The 24,654-nt window shown below is 44.1% G+C and overlaps 1 protein-coding gene across 10 annotated transcripts in view; it reads right to left on the bottom strand.

The window, feature by feature from the left end:
• Nucleotides 1–24,654, bottom strand: part of sipa1l3 (signal-induced proliferation-associated 1 like 3) — a 391,364-nt gene that overhangs the window by 169,694 nt on the left and 197,016 nt on the right. For all 10 annotated transcript variants that reach the window (XM_059985106.1, XM_059985105.1, XM_059985113.1 and 7 more), the window contains 2 exons: nt 12,635–14,447; nt 1,666–1,796 (listed from right to left, as the gene is read on the bottom strand). In XM_059985106.1, the coding sequence (XP_059841089.1) occupies nt 1,666–1,796; nt 12,635–14,099 (1,596 nt within the window). In that variant the 5' untranslated portion in view covers nt 14,100–14,447. The remainder of the gene's footprint in view (nt 1–1,665; nt 1,797–12,634; nt 14,448–24,654) is intronic.

The raw sequence follows: 24,654 nt of genomic DNA, 5'->3' as shown, positions 1-24,654 counted from the left end.
CCCTCCAGCTGAGCGTCGACCTTGATGTAGCTGGCCCTATAACATACTGCGGGGTAGCCGACGTGGGGGCATCCTTATCACGTGCCCCAGCCACGGCAACTGACACTGGGTGATCATGGCCTCAATACTTCTGCAGTTGGTCTTTACCAGTATTTCAGTGTGAGGCACCCACTCACGCCAAGTAATTCCCAGGATGCGCTGAAGGCAGCTTATGTGGAAGCACTCCAAGGACTTGATGTGACGGCTGTAGGTTACCCAAGCTTCACAGCTATAAAGGAGGGTGGTGACACAGACCGCTTGGTGTACAGCAACCTTTGTGGAGGGACAAAGGCTCCTGTTCTGAAAGACTCTACGCAGAAGTCTCCCAAAGGCAGCTGATGCCTGTTTAATGCGGCTCTGGATGTCGTTGTCAATGCCGCTATCCTCAGAGAGAATGCTCCCCAGATATTTGAAAGATGGCACTACTGACAGCTTTTCATCACCAACAGTGAAGGCAGGTAGGATGGGTGGGTCACTGGTATTCCATTGGCAAACCACTTCTGTCTTGACGGTATTGACGGTCAGCCCCATCCTGCTGTATGCTCTCACCACCACAGCAAGAACAGAGAGGCTTCAGAGGCTCATCAGCAACATCACCGAGTCGATGCTGCCTGAACCCCAGTGTGGATTTAGGAAGAACAGGAGCACAATCGACATGATCTGCACAGCCCGGCAGCTTCAGGAAAAGTGTCAGGAGCAACATCAGGACCTGCTTATGGCCTTTGTCGAACTCCCCAAAGCATTCAACACTGTGCAAAGAGAGCTCTTATGGGATGTCCTCCTCAGGTTTGGCTGTCCCAATAAATTTGTTAACATCCTCCACCAGTTCCACGACGCGATGACTACTCGGGTGACCATGGGAGGACAAGAGTCCGAGCCCTTCCTTGTACGCACAGGGGTGAGGCAGGGGTGTGTGCTAGCGCCAGTGCTCTTTAACATCTTCCTCTTGTGTGAAACCAAGCTTCTCCACAATGAGACTGAGGACAGCAGTGGTGTGGCAGTGAATGTCAGATCAGATGGCAACCTCTTTAACATCAAGAGGCTCCACGTAACCACCAAACTCCGCAGAGTGGCTCCTGGAGCTGTAGTATGCGGACGACTGTGCTCTTGCGGCCCATACTCCGGAGGATAAACATATATACACTTAACATAACTCCGTTTTTATTCTCTATATTTGCTTATCATTTATTTCATTTGACGTAAAGTTAAAAAGATTTCAGGACATATGCCAGTGATATTAAACCTGATTCTGATTTAAGGTGCCATTGAACCATTGAATCTCTTTACAGTGTGCTTGCAGCACCTACTTTGGAAAGGTTTCCAATCTATCATTCAGTCCTTGGCTACTAGAGCACCATTGTCCCTTTCTATTTAGAGATACAGCACAGAACAGGCCCTTCTGTCTCTTCAACCCAGCCTAATCACAGGACGATTTAGAACGAACAATTAGCCTACCAATCAGTACGTCTCTGCACTGTGTGAGGAAACCACAGCACCCGGTCTCTTTCATAACTTATTATATAAGGAACATCCAGAATTCCTGCAGAAAATTCACAACACAAATGATGTGGTACTTTTTCAAATTAAACCATACAAAGTAACATCATGAACGCCGTCATTCCACACCTCACTTGTCCTGAAGATGATTCGGTAGATGTACTGAGATCCATGCTCTTTGCTGTCTTCCAGTTTCTCCCGCTTGATGCTTATGGCCACAGGGCCCAGCTTTTCATCCACTCCAAAGTAATTCCAGTGCTCTGGGAAGACACAGTGAGAGAAGAAGTAAATCCCTGACCAGAGAGGACTATCGTAAATCTACTCACTCAGTGGCTCAGACACCATTGGGAGAGACAGAAATAGTCAACATTTCATATCAATGGCCTTTCATCAGACCTCAGTGTAAACCAGGGGTTCCCAACCTGGGGTTCGTGGACCCTTGCCTGATGATATTGCTCCATGGCATACAAAAGATTGGGAAACCTGAAATAAACTCTATTTTCCTCTCCATGGATGTTCTCTCACTTTTCGTTTTTTGTCATTTTCATTTCAGATTTCCAAAAAAGGAAACCTCCCATAACAGAAAAGGTTGGATAAGTTTATTCCTTGGAACGTAGAAGATTGAAAGGGGATTTGATAGAGATGTGCAAAATTGTGAGGGGGTCTAGATAGAGGAATTGCAAACAGGTTTTTTCCATTGATGTTGGGTGGGACTAAAATAGGAAGTCATGGATGAAGGGCGAAAGGTGAAAAATTTACAGGCAACATGAGGAAAACTTCTTCACTCGGAGGGTCATGAGAATGTGGAACGAGCTGCCAGCACAAGTGGTGCATGCACATTTGATTTCAATATTTAATTAGAGTTTGGATATTGATGTTAGGGGTATGGAGGGTTTTGGTCCCGGAGCAGGTCAATGGAAGTAGGCAGTTTAAATATTTTTTCATGGAGTAGATAAGTCGAAGGGCCTGTTTCTGTGACTCCATGACTTTGCATCATTGCGTAACTGCGGGGGAAAGAACAACGTGAAACTGGGCTCCTTCACAATTCTGTATCTTTTTGGGATGGGGGCCAAATACAGGTCCCACACCACCAGGTCAGGAACAGTTATTACCCCACAACCAACAGACTCCTGAACCAGTGTGGATAACTTCACTCACCACAATAAGCCTCAGGTCCCACACCACCAGGGTCAGGAACAGTTATTACCCCACAACCATCAGGCTCCTGAACCAGTGTGGATAACTTCACTCACCACAATGAGCCTCAGGTCCCACACCACCAGGTTCAGGAACAGTTATTACCCCACAACCATCAGGCTCCTGAACAAGTGTGGATAACTTCACTCACCACATTGAGCCTCAGGTCCCACACCACCAGGTTCAGGAACAGTTATTACCCCACAACCGTCAGGGTCCTGAACCAGAGTGGATAACTTCACTCACCACAATGAGCCTCAGGTCCCACACCACCAGGTTCAGGAACAGTTATTACCCCACAATCATCAGGTTCCTGCACCAGTGTGGATAACTTCACTCACCACAACACGTAACTGATTCCACAAAGTATGAACTCACTTCAGGGACTCTACAACTTATGTTCTCAGTATTGTTCATTTATTTATTTGTTATTATTATTATTATTATTATTATTATCATTACTATTTTGTATTTGCACACTTTGTTTTCTTTTGCACATGGTTGTTCGTCAGGCTTTGTGTGTAGATCTTTATTGATCTTGTTGTATTTCTTTGTTCCACTGTGAATGCCTGCAAAAAAGTGAATCTCCAGGTTAGAAGTGAAGGGGAATTGGTCAGTATGGATGAGATGGACCGAAGGGCCTATTACCATGCTGCACAACTGTGATTCTGTGATGTTTTGTCAAGAGAAACACTAGACTGAAAGTGGTGGGTACCTGAATGCACTGCCAGGGATGGTAATGGAGGCCAACGTGATAGCGACATTGAAGGCCATAAAATAGAGGAGCAAAGTTATGTCATTGGGCACATGCGTCATTTCAGCAAGACTTATCCATGTTCCCCTCAGCCCCAATCTCCTGTGAGGGCCATCACCAAGCACAGAAGGTGTCAGAAACAGCTTCTTCTCCTCTGCCATCCGATTCCTAAATGGACATTGGACACTACCTCACTTTTTTTTAATATACAGTATTTCTGTTATATTGCACATTTTTAAAAATCTGTTCAATACACGAATTGATTTACTTGTTCATTTATTATTATGTTTTACTTTATCTGTTATTTTATCTGTCTCTGCTAGATTATGTATTGCATTGAACTGCTGCTACTAAATTAATAAATTTCACGTCACATGCCGGTGATAATAAACCTGATTCTGGTTCTGATCCACTGCAATCAAGGAAGACCCCAGTTTGTGATGTCTGTTCATACCACTGGACAGGAACTGCCCCAGTACAACGGTTTCCCCTCTTTAAAAACTCTCCCACACAGGTTTCCTGTCACTGGCCAACAACCACCACCATCACTCACAGCAGTGGCATAAATCAAACTCACAGCTTCATTAGAGAAACAACCTAGATCTGTGATTCCAGCAACACAGCTCCCAATGAATCCATCAGCTGCATACAATGGGAGAGGTTTACAAGTAATTTGATGCCGATTTTCTTCTCCCTTCTATCACAGTGCGGAATCCACTCACACCTTCATGCAGGGGACACTCTGACCTTGCCCAAATAATAAATTCTATTTCCTTTCTGACATTAGTTTATGGAAGGCGTGTACTACAATGCTACAACCTAATTGATATCGTAGTGGAGGAAACACACACAAAATGCTGGTGGAACACAGCAGGCCAGGCAGCATCTATAGGGAGAAGCACTGTCGAAGCTGCGGGCCGAGACCCTTTGTCAGGACTAACTGAAAAGAAAGATCGTAAGACATTTGAAAGTGGGAGGGGAGGGGAAAATGCAAAATGATAGGAGAAGACTGGAGGTGGTGGGGTGAAGCTGAGAGTCGGAAAGGTGATTGGGAAAAGGGATATAGAGCTAGAGAAGGGAAAGGATCATGGGACGGGAGGCCCAGGGAGAAAGGAAGGGGGAAGGGAGCACCAGAGGGAGATGGAGAACAGGTAGAGTGATGGGCAGACAGAGACTCACCAGGTGAAGTGTCACCTCACCTGGAAGGACTGTCTGGAGCCCTGAATGGTGGTGAGGGAGGAAGTGTAATGGCAGGTGTAGCACTTGTTCTGCTTACAAGGATAAGTGCCAGGAGGGAGATCGGTGGGAAGGGATGGGGGGGGATGAATGGACAAGTGAGTCGCGTAGGGACCTGCGGAAAGCAGAAAGGGGGGGGGGAGGGAAAGATGTGCTTGGTAGTGGGATCCCGTTGGAGGTGGCAGAAGTACAGAGAATTATACTCCCGCTAACCATGGTTCTGAGTTACAGATTGGACTACTGCATTTATGGACAATGGACTTTCTCAGACTTATGGTTATTTCCATTCTGTGTTTTTAGCTCATTTCTTTCTGTTTTGTTGAGCGATGGGGGGGGGGGGGGTTGGCATCGATGTTCTTGTTACGTTTTGTGTAGGGGAAGTGGGGTTTCGGTGTTGAAGATCAGGATGATGTTCTTTTTTGTGTGGGGGTTGGTTTGATGTTTCTGAATGATTTTCATGTTCTTCCTTTGTTTTGTGGCTATCTGGAGAAGACGAATCTCAGAGTTGTATATGGATATATACTTTGAGAATAAATGAACCTTTGAAAGTAACTTTTTTGGAGTCTGGTGGTCCTGGCGTGGATGCTATGTAGCTCCCTCCCTGATGGGTGTGGGACAGCCTCCACTACCACTACTTTATCATTTTCTGTCAGATTCACCTTATGTACAGGCACTCCTGTGCCTAGCATCATTTTATAGACGTACAAACCCCATTTCTAGAAAAGTTGGGATATTTTCCAAAATGCAATAAAAACAAAAATCTGTGATATGTTAATTCACGTGAACCTTTATTTAACTGACAAAAGTACAAAGAAAAGATTTTCAATAGTTTTACTGACCAACTTAATTGTATTTTGTAAATGTACACAAATTTAGAATTTGATGGCTGCAAAACACTCAACAAAAGTTGGGACAGAGGCATGTTTACCATTGTGTTACATCACCTTTCCTTTCAATAACACTTTTAAATCATTTTGGAACTGAGGATACTAATTGTAGATTTGCAATTGGAAATTTTGTCCATTCTTGCTTGATATAAGACTTCAGCTGCTCAACAGTCCATAGTCTCCGTTGTCTGATTCTCCTCCACATGATGCGCCATACATCTTCAATAGGAGATAGATGTGGACTGGCAGCAGGCCAGTCAAGCACACGCACTCTGTGTCTACAAAGCCACGCTGTTGTAGCCCGTGCGGAATGTGGTCTGGCATTGTTCTGTTGAAATAAGCATGGACGTCCCGGGAAGAGACGTCGCCTTGATGGCAACATATGTCTCTCTAAAATCCTAATATACGCCTCAGAGTCAATGGTACCTTCACATACATGCAACTCACCCATGCCGTGGGCTCTGATGCACCCCCATACCATCACAGATGCTGGCTTTTGCACCTTTCGTTGATAACAATCAGGATGGTCGTTTTCATCTTTGGCACGGAGAACTCGACACCCGTTTTTTCCAAAAACTAGCTGAAATGCGGACTCATCTGACCACAGCACACAGTTCCACAGTCTTTCGGTCCATCTGAGATGAGCTCGGGCCCAGAGAACTCGCCGGCATTTCTGCATAGAGTTGATGTATGACCTCCTCCTTGTGTAATACAGTTTCAAGTTGCATTTCTGGATGAAGCGACCGACTGTGTTAAGTGACGATGGTTTTCCGAAGTACTCCCGAGCCCAGGTGGCTATAATTGTCACAGTAGCATGACGGTTTCTTAGGCAGTGCCGCCTGAGGGCTCGAAGATCACGCACATTCAAAAGTGGTTTCCGACCTTGCCCTTTACGCACTGAGATGTCTCTGAATTCTCTGAATCTTTTCACAATATTATGTACTGTAGATGTTGAAAAACCTAAATTCTCTGCAATCTTGTGTTGGGAAATGTTCCTTTTGAATTGATTAACAATTCTCTCATGAATTTTGGCACAAAGGGGTGAGCCACAACCCATCCTTGCTTGCAAAGACTGAGCCTTTGATGGACGTTACTTTTATACCCAGTCATGATACCTCACCTGCTACCAATTAGCCTGCTTAATGTGGAGTCTTCCAAACCGGTGTTACCTGAATATTCTGTGCACTTTTCAATCTTATTTTAACTCTGTCCCAACTTTTGTTGAGTGTGTTGCAGCCATCAAATTCTAAATTTGTGTATATTTACAAAATACAATTAAGTTGGTCAGTAAAACTATTGAAAATCTTTTCTTTGTACTTTTGTCAGTTAGATAAAGGTTCACGTGAATTAACCTATCACAGATTTTTGTTTTTATTGCATTTTGGAAAATATCCCAACTTTTCTGGAAATGGGGTTTGTACAATCAATCAATGTACAGTATATGAGCTGTCTTTCGTATATATATATTTATTGTGTGTTTTTATTATTGTGTTCTTATTGTATTTTTTGTGCTACATCAGATCTGGAGTAACAATTATTTGGTTCTCCTTTACATTTATGTACTAGAAATGACAGTACACAATCTTGAATTTTGAGGCTTGGTTGAAGGACAATCTCTGTACTGTGCTTCAGTGTTGGAGAAATCTTACAATGGCCAGAATTTCTAGAATTGAGTATTTGATGTAAGGAGCTGAGGCTGAGAGTCTGCTCCGGGCTGTGAGCTCTGCGACGATTTGCCCTGATTTGTGTGACGAACTGAGGGTGAGGCTGTGGGCCTGCACTGGCTGCTCTGGGCTTCGTGTCTACGGACTTACTTTCATTCTGAACGTGTCGCTTGCTTTTATTGTTTGCACTGAGATTTATTTATTGAGGTACAGCGTGGAATAGTCCCTCCGGCCCTTTGAGCCGTACTGCCCAGCCATCCCCCACTTGAACACTGGCCTAATCACGGGACAATTCACAATGAACCATCTTTGGAACATGGGAAACACATGTAGTCCTGGGGAGAATGTACAAGCTCCATATAGGCAGTGGTGGAACTGAACCCTAGTCACCTGTACTGTAGAACGTTGTGCTAATCTCTATGCTACCGTGTCACTTACCACCATGTGTGTTTTTTTTCCCTCTCTGCACTTTGAGTGTTGGTCTTTTTTTAATTGTGTTCTTTCGGGCTTCTTGTTCTGTGACTGCCTGTAAGCAGACAAATCTCAAGCTTCTATAATTTATATACACTTTGATAATAAATGTACTTTGAGCTTTGAAGATGCCATCAGAATTTGATAAATATTCAAAGGAATAGGCCTATTTCATAAAATTAAATAAACACAAGCCTGCTACTAAAGCCAAAGGGGCCACATCTATTTACTGCATTGAAGGAGGACACTTGGCCCATCGAGTCAGTGTCAGCCCTATTCTCCCACTAATTTTCATTCAACATTTTCCTCAGTCATATCAACGACAGACTTCCCCTGCCCTTTACACATCAAGGGCAATATAGACTGGCCAATTAACTTACTCATTGGGCTTCTGAACTCTTTGATGATTTAATTTAAATTAAAATCCTCCTGGGTGTAGTTGCGATGCTTAAAGGCTCAGTGATCAATAATTCCTATTGAACAAGTAATTGCATTTTCTATGTGAGTGAAGCAAAGCAGTCAGACTAGAATTAGAGTCATAAAACTCTCCAAGAGGATCACAACTTTGCCACAGGGTTTGGAGGCTTGCATGCTTCAATGACCCGAGAGCTATGCTGTCTGGAGTAAGGGCTTTATGCTCTGGCTCTTGGTAGGGTCACCCATGCCAAACAGGTCAAAGGGTAGAGGCCAGACTAAGAGTGGTCCACCAGCCTCCGGGTTCGGGGGGCCGGGGTTGTGATGTGCCATCATCTTCCACCAGCTCCACAGCCGAGGTTGTGCTCAGATCGATCGCTCTTTAGAACCTCGTCCTCGACCTTGGGTGACCTGGCCAGGGGTGAAGTTCCAGGCCGTTAAGCTATAGATCTGGGGGTCCTAACCTGGGTCCACGTACCCCCCGGTCAGTGGAATGGGTCCGCAGCATAAGAAGGTTGGAAAATCCTGCTCCATGTGGCATTGCACGCGCAATCTCAGGAACTCAGAAGCCACCCCAGCATGACAAGATGGCAATCCTCAGAGCACCATAGTACAGAGAAAGTGCTCTTTGGCTGTATGAGAACATGAAGCACAGAAATTTACAGCACATTACAGGCCCTTCGGCCCACAATGTTGTGCCGACCATGTAACCTACTCTAGAGACTGCCTAAGATGTCTCCAGCCTTAACCCTCTATTTTTCTAAGCTCTAAGAAATCAGAGTTTCTAAGAACCGGATTGAGTTAAGGTTTGGGCATTACCTAATGCTGGTAGAGCCAATGGCAAAAGTGGTCGAGTACAGAGGGAACGAGGAAAGACTGTGGCTGTAGAGGCGAATTACTCATGGAATTGACAGTCCATCAGTTGGCAGTGAAACCCAGGCCCCAAGCGCATTGCTGGGCAGCGTGTTCTAGGCCCAGAGTGATTCACCTCAGCAGAGCCCAGGCCTATTCAGACAATTTAAACACTGGCCCAGGTAGACTGGGAGCACCTCCTTCTGTGGCGCTGAGACTGTGAGTCTGCCCCCAGCGGCTGTGCTTCCTGTCTGTCAGCTTTATGACGATCTGCCCCACTGATACCAAGGCTTTGGGCCTAGTCTGACCTGCGGGAATTTTGGAGTTAAAGACTCAATTTGGTTCAGAATGCTGTTGTAGTTGCTTGCTTCTATTGTTTGCAGGATTTGTTTTTTTTTTCTTTCTTTGTGCGCATTGGTGGTTGGTCTTTATTTTGTTTTAATTGGGTTTCTTGTTTTGTGGCTGCCTATAAGCAGACAAATCTCAAGGCTGTATAACTTATACACTCTCTGATAATAAATCCACTTCGAATCTTTGAAATAACTCTTGTGTGGTAACAACTCTGTGATTCTAAGGATGGGTGAGATTTTTCAACTTGTCAGTGAGACTGAAGAAAAATAAGTATGTGTCAGTAAACTAAGAACTGACATAGTCAGTTACCAGAGGGCACTGTATTAGAACATAGAACACCACAGCAAAGTAGAGGGCCTTTTTTTGGCTCTTGATGCTAGGCCAACCTCATAGGCTACTTCCTGTTTTAACTGGGGCACAGAGGTAGCCTGTTTTGCAGAGACGACTAACTTGCAAACCCATGGCTGTGTTCAAATCCCACCACCAGAGCTGAGGAACTCAGATAATTAAGCAGTATGAAATTTAAAAAGCTAATCACAGGGATACATGGCTTTAGGAAAGAACATTGCAATGCTCTTTTGAGATGAAAATCTGTCTGCCATCAGGTTCAGGTTTCGAGGTGACTCCAAACCAACACTCAATGGTTCACTCGTTAGTTCATTACGTGCTGTGTCGTATCACGTCGGCAATCCTGATCTTTCTCAGCCAATTTTTTTTCTACAGAAGTGGTTTGCCATTGCTTTCTTCTGGGCAGTGTCTTTACAAGATGGGTGACGTCAGTCATTATCAGAGATTGTCTGCATGGTCACAATGGTTTGGCATGGACTAGATGGGCCGAATGGCTTGTTTCTGCATTGTACTTTCCTATGACTGACTCAATGACTCAGGATTGTATATGGTGACATATATGTACTTCGATTATAAATTTACTTTGAACTTTCTATGCTAGTACCTTTTCTTTAATACCATGGAATCTCATCTTGTTAAGGAGCCTCATGGAAATCCAAATAAACAACATCCACTGACTCTAAGAACGCCAACAGAAACGTCAGGCAAACTTTCCCTTAAGGAAACTATGCAGACTTTGGCCTATTTTATCATGTGCCTCCAAATATCTTGAAACTTTATCCTTAACAATCAACTCCAACATCTTCCCAACCACTGAAATCAGGCTAACCAGACTCTAATTTTCTGTCTTCTGCTTCCCTCCCATTTTAAAAAGTGTAATTACATTTGCAATTTTCCTGTCCTTCGGAACCATTTGAGGAGCTAGTGATTCTTGAAAGATCATTACAAATGCCTTTATAATCTCTTCAGCTACCTCTTTCAGAACTCTGAGGTGTGGTGCATCTGGTCCAGGTGACTTATCAGCCGCTTAAGCACCTCCTCCCTAGTAATAGCAACTTCACTTCCTTCTAGCTCCTGACACTCATAGGTTTCTGGCATATGGTTATAGTGTCTTCAACAGTGAAGACTGACACAAGATATTTAATTAAGTTCATCCACCCATTATTACCTCTGCTGGGTCATTTTCCAGTGGTCCGACATCCACTCTTGCCTCTTTTACTCGTCGTGTATCTGAAGAAACTTTTGGTGTCCTCTTTTACATTATTGGCTAGGATGCCTTCATATTCCATTTTCATTCCTTATTGCTTTTTAGTTGCCTTCTGTTAGTTTTTAAAAGTTTCCCAATCCTCTAACTTCCCAACAATTTTTGCTCTATTATATGCCCTCTCTTTTCCTTTCATGCCTCATCAAAGTACATACTTGTAACCATACCACAAAGGTGAGATTCATTTTAACTTTTAAAATTCAATTTAGCGATACAGCCCTACTGTCCCAAAAAGACCACGATACCAATTACACCAATGCGACCAATTAACCTACTAACCCACATCTTTGGAATGTGGAAGGAAACCAGAGGCCTTGGAGGAAATCCACATAGTCACAAGGAGTAGGTTCAACCTCCTTACAGACAGCAGTGGGAAATGAAACAAGGTTGCTGGTGCTCTAATAGCATTATGCTACCATGGTGCCCTTTTCTTGTGGGCATTCACAGTAAATACAAAAAAAAAACAAGCAAAACAATAACAGTGAGTAAACAAGCAATAAATATCAAGAACATGAGATGAAAAGCCCTTGAAAGTGAGTCCTTTGGTTGTGGGAACAGTTCAATATTGAGGCAGCTGAAATTGAGTGAAGTTACTACCTTTGGTTCGAGAGCATGATGGTTGAGAGGTAATAACAGTTCTTCATACTGACAGTGTGGGTCTCCGATGATGGATGCAGACACAGCAGTTCGTGTGGATGTGCTCAATGGTGGGGAGGGCTTCCACACTGATAGATAACTGCTGCATTCACTAACATCTACAGATGCTGTAAATCTGAGCAACACACAAAATGCTGGAGGAACTCAGCAGGTCAGACAGTGTCTATGGACAGAGTAACACACACAAAATGCTGGAGGAACTCAGCAGGTCAGGCAGTGTCCATGGTCAGAGTAACACACACAAAATGCTGGAGGAACTCAGCAGGTCAGGCAGTGTCCATGGTCAGAGTAACACACACAAAATGCCAGAGGAACTCAGCAGGCCAAGCAGCATCTATTGTCAGCCCGAAACGTCGACTGTACATTTTCCGTAGAAGCTGCCTGGCCTGCTGAGTTCCTCCAGCATTTTGTGTGTGTTACTCTGACCATAGATTGTCTGACCTGCTGAGTTCCTCCGGCATTTTGTGTGTGTTACTCTGACCATAGACACTGCCTGACCTGCTGAATTCCTCCAGCATTTTGTGTGTATTACTCTGTCCACAGACACTGTCTGACCTGCTGAGTTCCTCCAGCATTTTGTGTGTGTTGCTGCAACCACTAAATTGAAGAGGCTTCAAGTATAAATTCTATTGAATTGCATTATAGAATACCCGCCATTTTAAGCAACACACATAAAATGCTGGAGGAACTCAGCAGGCCAGGTAGGAACTTCTCTTGTTTGTTACCCACCATTTTATCCTGGTGATATCTGGGCACTGAAGACAAGGTGAAGGAACCGTTTGGACAGAAAGGGAAGTAGTCAGATTGATGCCCACAGTGTTCAACAGAACAACACAGAACCCAACAAGCAAAAAAACAACAACAGCAAAACCAGCTCCGTTTCTCCCTCCCACACACAGCCCGTAAATCCCAGGAGTGGCCTCCAGCGGGTCACAGACATTGGCTGTCAATGTTTCCAGGAGTGAAGCTAGCGGAAAAGGGCGCACAGCTTGGTCACTCTCACCTTTTCCGTGGAAATAATCTTGGTAGTATCTGGCTCCCCGGTCCACGTGCTCGATACTGAAGTGCTTTAGTCTCTCTTGCCGCAGCTGCAACTCCTTTGGCACCTCAAGCACAGATACACTGGCGTTTGTGCAGTACGGGTTCCAAACCGCTTTCGGAAAACCACCTTCACAGTCCACGCCCGGGCCAGTGTCACTGCTGGTCTTTGACAGGCTGATGTCCCGCTCGGTGGTTCCGCCCGTCTCGTTACGGAAGTGAGGGCAATTGAGGAGCAGATCATTGCAGTTGCTGTCACCCAGATCGGGTTCCAAGTCCTCTTTGCCGTTCACCTCCTCTGTGCTGGTAAAGTTGGAGTCCAAGTTCCCCTGAGCAAGAGAGCGTGATGCGGCCAGCGAGGCAGCCGAGGCAGCAGAAGCCCCAGTAGTGGTATTCCTCCGGTGGGCCACGTAGTTTCGGTTGCTCACCACCTCGTTGAGGTCGAACAGTATGCTTTGCACATCAAAGTGCCCAAAGCTCTTCTGACAAACCCACGGCTTACTGCTGTCCTGGGACCTACTGTCTTCATGGTCTGAGCTCGGCCGGCCTGGCTCCTGCTCACTTCTGCCGCTGCGCAGCTTTTTCAAGATGGACTCTCCGCTTTCATTCCGCGACTGCTTCTTGCGCGATTTCTCCCGGTCTTTGTGGGCACTCTTTGGTTCAAGCCTCTGAGATGATTCGCTCCGGCTGTCGTCGGCCTTGGTGCTGCCTTCGAGACTGAGACAAGAAGCCCTGCTCGGGTCGACCCGCAGCAATTGCTTGAGGTCTCCTGGCGCAGAGCTCCGCTGATCGGTCTTCTCGTTTCTGAACTCTTTCAGCATGTCAAAGAAGCTTCCAGTAGCCACACCATGAACGTCAATGGATGAGGTGCTGCCATATTCCCTTAGGGGAAGCATCCCACTGCTGTGTTTGGTCCCTTTGAAGTCTTGGGCTCCTTCAGCATCATACTCATTGAGAGTCACCTCACTGTTGCTTCGCATTCTCAGCGGAACAAACATCTTGGTTGGAGACCTAGGCCACCCCTCTTGAAACTCTACTTCCTTGGCTTTTCCTTGAGGTTTGCGGGACAGGCCTTGAGCCCAAGAGACTTGAGGAGTACTTTGACAGCTTGGATAACACTGACCATTATGGAAGCCTTGCGCCGAGATTAATTCAATATCTACCGTGGGTCCATCCAAGTCCATCACAGCGCACCCTGTGGAGTCCTTTGTTACATCCCGTTTTGGAGGCCAGTCAGCGATGCGCGCTCGGACTCCCATTTTTGGCATGGCGGGTGCAGAACTTGTCCGCGGCACGTTCTCTCCCTGACTGCACACGTTCCCGTTCTGGGCCCTGAATGGAGGTGCATAGTAATCGCAGGTGCTCGTGGTTGCAAGGGCTTCGACACCAGCCTCCACCTTTTCATGTTGAACAGGCCTATAGCTTGTCATAGTCCGTCAACATGCAGTTGCGCAAGAAACAACAAAAAGATCCCAGTCATTTCCCTGACTGACAGAAGCCACTTGTTCAAGCTTCAAACAGAACCAATTTCAACAAGCAGAGGTGGGATTAAGGAGCAGCGATGCAATATATTGGGATCAGCCATAACTTTTTATATTTCCTTGTCATCCACATGTCAGTTGTTTTTGTGCAGCAGCAGAAAGAATCAGAGAGACCAAAGATGGGAAAACCAAGACTGGATGAGGTTCAGTTAATTCCAAATGTTCTCCGCGTGCTGTTCGACAGATTGACCAAGGTGTGGCACTGGGTTCTTTAGCCAAATTGAGATCAATGTAATCCTGCAAAAAGAATAGAATAATTGATTATTACTTTATATTGAAGACTGAAATCAAAAATTAAACATTTTTGATACATTTGTTAGTTTGGGTACAACAAGAGGAATCAAGTAGAACTGTTGGCACGCAGAGAGTTGAGAGAGTGGAAATGCTCCAGTGCCCGGGTCTCCTGTTGTCGCTGGGTGTGGTGGACAACCACCACAACAGACAGGTCACAAGTTTTTATTGCACTTGATCTAACTTGATTCATATTTCCAGCAGGTAGAGCCAGCTCCTTGTCTACTCCCAGGCTTTTTTGACTGAAATATGATCCAAAATACTCAAACAAGTGTTATTGAGACTTCTCATTGTAACCTTTACTGAGAAACACTTTTTGCGATATCACACACCACGAATTGGGAGGCAAATCATAAACATACTATGATTCTGGAAAAGGCCACACGGCATCCAAACCAGGATGACTAGTCTCAAAAATAGTTACTTCCCCAACCCGTCAGGCTCCACCCATTAACCCACTCCACCAACACTACTATGGACCACGACTATGTTGTAGGGTTTGGAGACCAGGAGAGCTACGTTGGCTGGAGTCAGGACTTTATGCTTTGGCCCTTGGCAGGGCCACCTATGCCGATCAGATCAAAGGGTAAAGGCCAGACTAAGAGTGGTCCACCGGCCCTTCAGGTTTGGGAGTTCAGCTGAGTGCTAACAAACCTGACTGGTAAAATAAAATCATTATGGATACAGCAATGAAGAATCCTTCTACGTCTGTGTGCAATGATATTCCTTAGTCTCCACCCGGGACTTGCATGACTAACACGATGAAGGAAGTCATGAACACTGCCAGAGATGGAGGACCTTCACTGCTGCCCTGAACACCAGCAGCATAACAGACAGTAAGTACCACCACATATCACATAGTGTCACTTTATGTACGTATGATCAGTCTCTATATATAGCAGTTATTTGTAAATTGTGTTTTATAGGAGTGCTTTTATACTTATACGGGAAGCAAAGATATAAGGCACCCCTTCCCCCGCTGTCTGCAGGTCACCCTCAGGCAAGGTGTATCACCTGCTTAGCCACCCCCCCCCACCCCAGTCAGGATCACATGAAGCCATACGAGATAACGACTGAGGGGGGAGTCACCTGTCTTGTAAAGACACTGCCTGGAAGAAGGCAATGGCAAATTACTTCTGTAGAGAAATTTACCAAGAATGACCATTCTCATAGTTAAGACTATAACCGCCCATGTTATACGACACAGCACACAATGACGCTTTCATATGACACAGCACATGATGTTGTGTTCTTTAAGCTTTTTATGCTGCTTCAGATTCGGGGTAACAATCATTTTGTTCTCCTTTACACTCGGGAACTGAAGAATGGCAATAAACAATCCTGAATCTTGAATTTGGGATATGATAGGTTTTGGTGCTTGGTCTATGAATTGAGCAATCCCATCACCTGGGTTATTTCCTGCTAACCTAATCTCTCCAACGTACCCACCCGGATTCTCCTAACATGCAGTCACACCAAGGGGCAATTTACAAAAGCTAATTAATGGAATGGCCAACACGGATTTGAAATTTGGGTGGATATGAGACCATCACTAGGAAACTTTGCAGTCAGGTACAGAATGCGCAAAGAATTGGCCGTTTAGATTCAGAACTAGCTTTCCCATAAAAGGAGGTAGTGGTCAATAGGACTTATTCTGGCTGAAGAACTGTGACTAGTGGTGCATTTTTTTTTAAACAGAGTAAGCATTAATTACAAGTTTAAAAAACTATTTACAAGAAGAAACCATTTCATGACTTTCCATTCTTCACAGACACATTCAATGCTTTTCATACACTGCTGCCATGCATGTGGCACTCTTGGTTTTTATATGAAATACTACAATCATCGAGGTGTTTCCTCACCCCACCTAGCCCCTTGCAGCTGCTGCACCAAACTTCAGTGCATCCCTCAACAGGTAATCCTGCAGCCTGGAATATCCCAGTCGGCAGCATTCCTCCACGGACATCTCAATGTACTGGTAGACCAACAAGTTTTGGGCTGACCAAAGGACGTCATTCATCAAGTTGCTATTCTGCCAGCAGCTCCTGATGTGGGTGTCTGAGAACAGCCCGTAGATCAGAGAGTTCTCTGCCACGCAGCTGCTGGGGATGAAACGCAACACAAGCCCTTTCATCTTCCTCCACACCTTCTTCGCAAAACTACAGTATGTGAAGAGGTGAGTTACTGTTTCATCCCCACTGCAGTCATCCCGCACGTAGCGAGTTGCGGAGACAATGCTCTGGGCATGCAGGAAGGATCTGACTGGGAGGGCCTCTCTCACTGCCTGCCAGGTCCTGGTGTCTGTTGGTGAGGCCTAGTGATGAGGCCTCTGCTAGATGGCCTGGACAATCTGCTCAGGGAATCACCCTACTGTGTTCATCGTGTCCTTTTCCTGCAGTGACTGCAGGACATTCCGTGTTGATTACCGCCTGATGGGCTTGTGGGCAAAGCTGTTAGTATGCAAGAACTTCTCCATGAATGACAGGTAGTGTGTCAACATCCAGCTGACTATGATGCTGTGCGGCAACGGGGCCAAACCGATCTTTCATAACTTGGGGGACAGGTCGTGGTACTTGGTGCCCATGTACTTAGGTTCCAAACACACAGCCTGATGCAGCGACTCACTAAGGTGGTAATCGGCGTGAGGGTGACAATGGGAACATCTTTGCCCCCATTGTCCAGGGACTTGTGCATGGTGACCCATCTGACTCACTCTATCTTGGATCCCCATATGACACTGAGTGATTCCCAAGCTGGAGGGACAAGGGGATGGACCATATCTGTGCCAAGTACTGGGGAAGTATGCTTAAACACAGAAGGCCCCGTGCACACTCTTAGCTAAGTATCTGATGGCTGAATATCTGGTTTTGTAGTCTGTGTAACTTTGGGGAGACTTGGTTGTTTGGTTGAATCTTTTATTGTTGGTAAGTAAATGATTAATATGCTTATTTGTAACCAGTGTTTACTGTCTCACTCAGCAAACCCATGAACCTGTGTCTACGTTACACATATGCATAGGACGTTCAACAGTACAGCATATTACAGATCCTTTGTCCTACGATCCTGCACTGAACTTTTAACCTACTCTTAAAATCAATCTAGCACTTCCCTCCATTTTTCTATCATTCATGTGTCTTTGTTAAATGCCTTTAATGTATCTGCCTCTACTATCACTCCTGGCTGCTCATTCCACACACCCACACTCTCTGTGTAAGAAACCTCCTGTCTCACATTCCCCCTTATACTTTCCTCCAATCAACTTAAAATTAAGTCCCCTCGTATTAGCGACTTCCACCCTGGGAGAAAGTCTCTGACTGTTCATTCCATCTGTGCCTCACATCAATCTTGTACACCTTATCAAGTTGCCTCTCGTCCTTCTTTGCTCAAAAGAGATAAAAGCCCTAACTCGCTCAACCTATCCTCAGAAAACATGCTCTCTAATCCAGACAGCATCCTGGTAAATCTCCTCTGCACCCTCTCTAATCCAGACAGCATCCTGGTAAATCTCCTCTGCACCCTCTCTAATCCAGACAGCATCCTGGTGAATCTCCTCTGCACCCTCTCTAATCCAGACAGCATCCTGGTAAATCTCCTCTGCACCCTCTCTAATCCAGGCAGCATCCTTGTGAATCTCCTCTGCACCCTCTCTAATCCAGACAGCACCCTGGTAAATCTCCTCTACACCCTCTCTAATCCAGGCAGCATCCTGGTAAATCTCCTCTGCACCCTCTCTAATCCAGACCGCACCCTGGTAAGTCTCTTCTGCACCCTCTCTAAAGCTTCCACATCCTTCCTATAACGAGACAATGAGAAGTAAACACAATACTCTAAGTGTGGTCTACCCTGGGCTTATAGAGTTGCAACATTACCTCTTGGGCTCAGTCTCCTGTATTACGAATAACCTATCCTGGACTCAACATATCGTGACAATACACACAAAATGCTGGAGGAATTCAGCAGGCCAAGCAGCATCTTTGGAAAGAAGTACAGTTGACGTTTTGGGCCGAAACACTTCAGCAAGATTGGGGAAAGGAAGCTGAGGAGTAGATTTGAAAAGTGGGGGTGGGGAGACAGAAACACCAGACAATAGGTGAAACGGAGGGGGAGGGATGAAGCAAGGAGCTAAGAGTTGATTGGTGAAGGAGACAGAAGGCCATGGAGGAAAGAAGAAGGGGTGGGGAAGCACCAGAGGGAGGTGATGGGCAGGCAAGGAGATAACATGAAAGAGGGATAAGGGGATGGGAAATGGTGAAGGGGAGTGGGGGTGGAGGATTTGCTGGAAGTTTGAGAAATCGATGTTTATGCTATCAGGTTGGAGGGTACCCAAATGAAATATAAGGCGTTGTCCCAACACATCGTTGTAGCTATAAAGAAGGCAAGGCAGCGGCTATATTTCATTAGGAGTTTGAGATGAATTGGTTTATCATCTAAAACATTCAAAAATTTCTACGTATGTACCGTGGAAAGCATTCTGACTAGCTGCATCATTGTCTGGTATGAGGGAGGGTGCTACTTGGCGGGATTAAAGTAAGCTGCAGACAGTTATTATAAAATTAGTCAGCTCCATCATGGGCACCTGCCTCCATAGCATCTAAGATATCCTCAAGGAGCGATGCCTCAAAAAAGAACAGCATCTATCACCCAAGACATTTCTTGTTCTCATTGCCACCATCAGGAAGAAGGCACACACTCAACAATTCAGAAACAGCTTCTTCCCCTTTGTCTTCTCATTTCTGAATGGACATTGGACCCATGAACACTACCTCACTACTTTTTTTAAATTTCTGTTTTTGCATTACTTATTTAACTATTTTATATATATATATTTATTTACTTTAATTCACTGTTTTTCTGTATTTATCATGTATTGCATTATACTGCTGCCGCAAAAATAACAAGTTTCACGACCTTTGCCAATAATATTAAATCTGATTCTGACATACCATACACCTTCTTAAAAACCCTATCAACTTGCACAACAACGTAGAGGGATTTATGGATGTTTCTTTCTGTTTTTCTTTCTTTCTCTCTCATTCTCATCCGTCCCCTGATTTACACAAATATCAGAAAATAAGGTAGGTTCATTCACAAGTCGTCCCAGCTGAGAATACCAAAATGAAACTCCACAATACGCTTTGAGCAAGTTTCATCTTGACAAGGATGTGAACCACCCAGCCACATATTTGCCTTATTGTTTAAGAATCGGTTCAGTAATCCTGCTTTCCCACAACTGGTAAACAAGATTGCTGCTGAAAGATGCCTGGCGATCGGAGGTGGTGCTGTTTATAGTAATCTCTTAGGAGCAGGCCAGTGCAGACCTGTTTCTAACTTTGGACAATGTGAGTCAGTGGACTTGGTTGGTTCAGTTTCCAAGGTGCAGACAGCAAGTCGCGCCAATGCACAACTATTTACCAAGAATAATGCTAGAGCCCTTTGTCTTTTGTGCTGCAGCACAAGTCATCAAGATGACAGTTTTATATGCTTCAGCAGGATTTCCAAGATACTCCTACCTACCAATGGAGGAAAAGGCAGAGTGGGATTTTGTTGGTGTTTGTTGGGAGGAGGCTATGTAGCGACCAAGTCAGCAGCACCAGAATCAAAAACAGTTTCTTTCCCAAGCAGTAAGACTGATCAGACAGACAGACAGACAGACTTTATTGATCCCGAGGGAAATTGGGTTTTGTTACAGTCGCACCAAACAAGAATAGTGTAGAAATATAGCAATATAAAACCATAAATAATTAAATAATAATAACCTCTATCCACTAACCCACCACCTCCACACTCCCAACCTACACTATTTTATCATTTCCTGTCAGAATAACATTATGTGCCTAGCATCACCTTATGGGCATATAATTAATATTTGCATACAAGTTATCTTATGTATTTATATTTATTGTGATCTTTATCTTACAATGATTCTTTTGTGCTGCTTCAGATCTAGAGTAACAACTATTTCATTCTCACTTACACTAGTGTCCTCCCAGAGGATTACAACCTCGTTGCCGGGTTTGGAGGCTGCGTGCCTCAATGACCCGGAGAGCTATGTTGGCTGGAGTCAAAGCTTTATGCTTTGGCTTTTGGTAGAGGTCAGTCTAGGAGTGGTCCACCAGTCCTCCAGGTTCAGGGCTAACAATCCTGACTGGTAAAACAAAATTGTTTAGGAAACAGCAACGAAGAATCCTTCTACATCTGAGTGTGACGGTATTCCTGAGTCTCCACCCGGGACTTGCATGCCTGACGGGAGTGAAAACCGAGAGGAAGCTGCTGACGTGATGAAGGAAGCCCTGAACACCCCCAGAGAGGAAGGACCTTCATTGCTGCCCAGCAGCATGATGGGCAGAAAGATACACTTGCGTCCTAGAAATTACTTGAAACAATCTTGAATCCTGCTTGCAATCTGCTCATACACAACTACATGACCTTATGACGTGGTTGAGAAGGTCTACAGAGAGGAGATGGAAGAGGTAGTTAAAACAGCTGGATGCAGCATTGGCACCAGCCTACCCGCTGTCAAAGGCAGATATATATATATAGTATGGTGCTGGAAATGGGCCAACAATGTCATGAAGGATCCCACCCAACCTGCTCAGGGACTGTTTGTCCCACTCTCATCAGCGAGGACGCTACATAGCATCCATGCCAGGGCCGTCAGACTCAAAACCAGTTAATTTCCCCAATCCATCAGACTGATCAACACCTCCACTCGTTAACCCAACATTGCACACTCCCAACCACCACTACTTTATTATTTCTTGGCAGAGTCACCTGATGTACAGGTACTCATGTCTAAAGTCACTTTAATAACATACAATCTTATGTATTTAAATGTACTGTGTTTTAAATTGTTCTTCCTGTTTATTGTGTTTTTTATGCTGCATCGGATCCGGAGTAACAATCATTTTGTTCTCCTTTACACACGTGTACTGAACAATGACAATAAACAGTCTTGAAACTTGAAAGTCCTAACCTATTCAACCTTCCTCTGTAACAAAGGTCCTCAAGTCCTAGCAACATCCTTGTAAATTTTGTCCATATTCTTTCAATTGCTACTGCTACCCTTCCTGCAGGTAGGTGACTAGAACTGGACATAATACTTTAAATTTGGCCCCACCAACGTCTTATACTGTATACTACTTGAACACAAGATAACAGAGGTACACCGCATCCAAACTTGCAACAAAAAACCTTTTCAACCTTGAAGAAACAGAATACAAGTTATTGCTTTATTTCTAAAATATCTAATTCAGGAACAGTAAGATGGAAGCTGGAACTTAATGGAGACAAGTGTGAAGTGTTGCAGTTTGGTAGCACCATCCAGGGTGACTCTTACACAGTGAACAGAAGGACACAGAAGAATGTGGTAGAACAGAGGGATCTAGAAATACAGGTCCATAATTCATTGAAAGTAGCGTCACAGGTAGATAGGGTCGTAAAGAAAGCTTTTGGCACATCGGCCTTCATAAATCAAAGTATTGAGTGCAGGACATGGGATCTTATGTTGAAGTTGTATAAAGCCTAATATGGAGTACTGTGAGCAGTTTTCGTCACCTACCTACAGGAAAGATGTAAATAAGGTTGAAAGAGTACGGAGGAAATTTACCAGGACATTACCGGGACTGGAGGACCTGAGTTATAAGGAAAGATGGAAAGGGTTAGGACTTTATTCCTTGGCACGTAGGAGAATGAGGGGAGATTTGATTGAGGTATACAAAATTATGAGGGGTATAGAAAGGGTAAATGGATCCCCATCACCCAGGACGTGTCCTCTTCTCATTGCTACTGTAAGCAAGGAGGTACAGATGCCTGAAGGCATACACTCAATGAATCAGGAACAGCACCTTCCCCTCTGCCATCTGATTTCTGAATGGACATTGAACCCATGAACATTACCTCACTACTTCTTAATTTTGTTTTTGCACTATTTATTTTAACTATTTAAAATATACATACTTAAGTAATTCACACAACGCACACAAAATGCTGGTGGAACACAGCGGGCCAGGCAGCATCTATAGGGAGAAGCGCTGTCGACGTTTTGGGCCAAGACCCTTCGTCAGGACTATCTGAAAGGAAACCTGCCTGGCCTGCTGCGTTCCACCAGCACCTTGTGTGTGTTGCTTGAATTTCCAGCATCTGCAGATTTCCTCGTATTTCCCTAAGTAATTCACAGGTTTTTTTCTCTTTTATTATATATTGTTTTGTTCTGCTGCCACATGGAAAACAATTTTCACAATATATTTTGGTGATATGAAACCTGATTCTGAATTCGGTGAAAACAATTGAGATCCAGATGTTGCGGCCACACACAACACACCCTACAAGAGGCTAAGGGCTGGATCAAATCCTTCTCCAGTAGTAAATACAATTCAACTTTATTTGATAGATTGAACTATCAGGGCAGCATGCAACGATTGCCTTGCATAACTAGCAGAGTTAGTCTGAGGAAAACTTAGCTCAAGATTTTTGCTCATTAGAATCAGATTTAACATCTCCGGCATATGCTGTGAAATTTGTTGTTTTGCAACAGTAGTACAGTAAATATATATAAAAAAACAAAATAGAATTATCTTAAGTATACATTGTACATATATAAATTATGATAAATAATTATATATATAATATTTGATCATGTATGATATAACTATATATGGATTTTGGTTAATTAGTCCTTTGGTTAATTGGAGCAACCACTTATTCAGGACAGCTCTTAAGGAGCAAATACTCATCGAGAAAATAGCAGGGATTCCTTTTGTTTATTTAGGATACTATGCTTCATCATTGGACAGGGGACTGTTGCCCAACAATTCCTAACCAGCATCACGCTGCGTGCACTTGTGTGGCTGTTAAACAGTACTCTGTACTTAGATTGAACAGTTTTTAAACAGTGTCAGTTATGCTTCCTTGTCTTCAAAAAGCAGTGATTTTTGTCACTGATAGCTGTCGAGAAATGAGAAGTAAAACAATCTAGAATGATTTTGCTCACTGTGGTTTCATACATCCGGGCTTGAAGGTTCTAGAAATGGCTGAAAATGAAAATGAAATGATTTCACCAAGTTCAAAACTATGAAAGATTTGAAGGTCTTGAATGTAGCAATGAAAACAAAGATTCTGAGGATGCAATTGTCGACAGCATTGTATGAAGGCAGCCCATTATCTGCACTAGGTGCTTGCACTGACTTTGTTCACTTACAGTCAATCAAAAGAACACGGCAGCGTCACCGGATGAATTGCTCCATCAATAACTATTAGAAACTACAGTTTTATAGTCATGTGGTAGTATAGGTAGTGTTCTAATTTCTTCTGTTTAAATATATAATTTGTTATTCAGTTAAACTGTAGTTTGTCTTTTTTATACATGTAATGTTAAGATTTCTACTGCTCTGCTGTGAGGTATTTCATATTAGCAGTTTTCTGTAAAAGCAGCATGTCCTGCTGGAGAGGGTGTTTTGGTTTCAGTTAAAGATAAGAAGCCATGTTGTCCAACTTAGGAATGTGTATCAGACAATCAGGATTGTGGGACATGATAAATGGTTCTAGAGAACTGTGGGGGAGAACTTTCCGTGTGGGTTGGGTTTTTTTGTGGAGTGGGGCACAAAGGAAGATGCTACAGAATGTCAGTGGAAGGAAAGAGCTCGTAGCAAGAAGTGCTTAGTACAGATGAATGGCTCCAAGGATGAAGGGTCAATATTCCTGAGAACACTGGTTCATTCGAGATTGACTTTGAGAGAAGTTTGGAATGTGGCAGGTGCCTTCATGCAGACTGTGGATCCACTTCTTAAGTACAGCAATACAACCCGGCTACTCCAGAACGAGCTCCAACGTTTAAGTGCACATTGGACTGGTTTAACTGTAATGGGCCCTTTTCTTTTCCTGTAACTGTTTGTTAAAGTTATACTTTCTTTATAATTTTATGTTAGTGTACAGTCTGTCATTTCTGGGCTACCGATAACTGCGTATGGGCAGTGTTTACACAGCATTTTCTACAAACTTAATTGGAACATCCTACCTTTCCTGCTTGTTTCAATCCCAGATCACACTGACCCTAGACGTATATTGTTTATGAAAAGTGGCCTTCTCACTGCTGAGTCATGTGGCCGTTAGCAGAGTTGGTGTACGAGTGCCAGTGAGAGGATTATATATGTTTTTA

Source organism: Hypanus sabinus, chromosome 11, assembly GCF_030144855.1.
Source record: "Hypanus sabinus isolate sHypSab1 chromosome 11, sHypSab1.hap1, whole genome shotgun sequence".
NCBI classification, from domain to species: Eukaryota; Metazoa; Chordata; class Chondrichthyes; order Myliobatiformes; family Dasyatidae; genus Hypanus; species Hypanus sabinus.
Note: the sequence above shows the minus strand (reverse complement) of the source record. Positions and strands in the feature narration are given on the sequence as shown.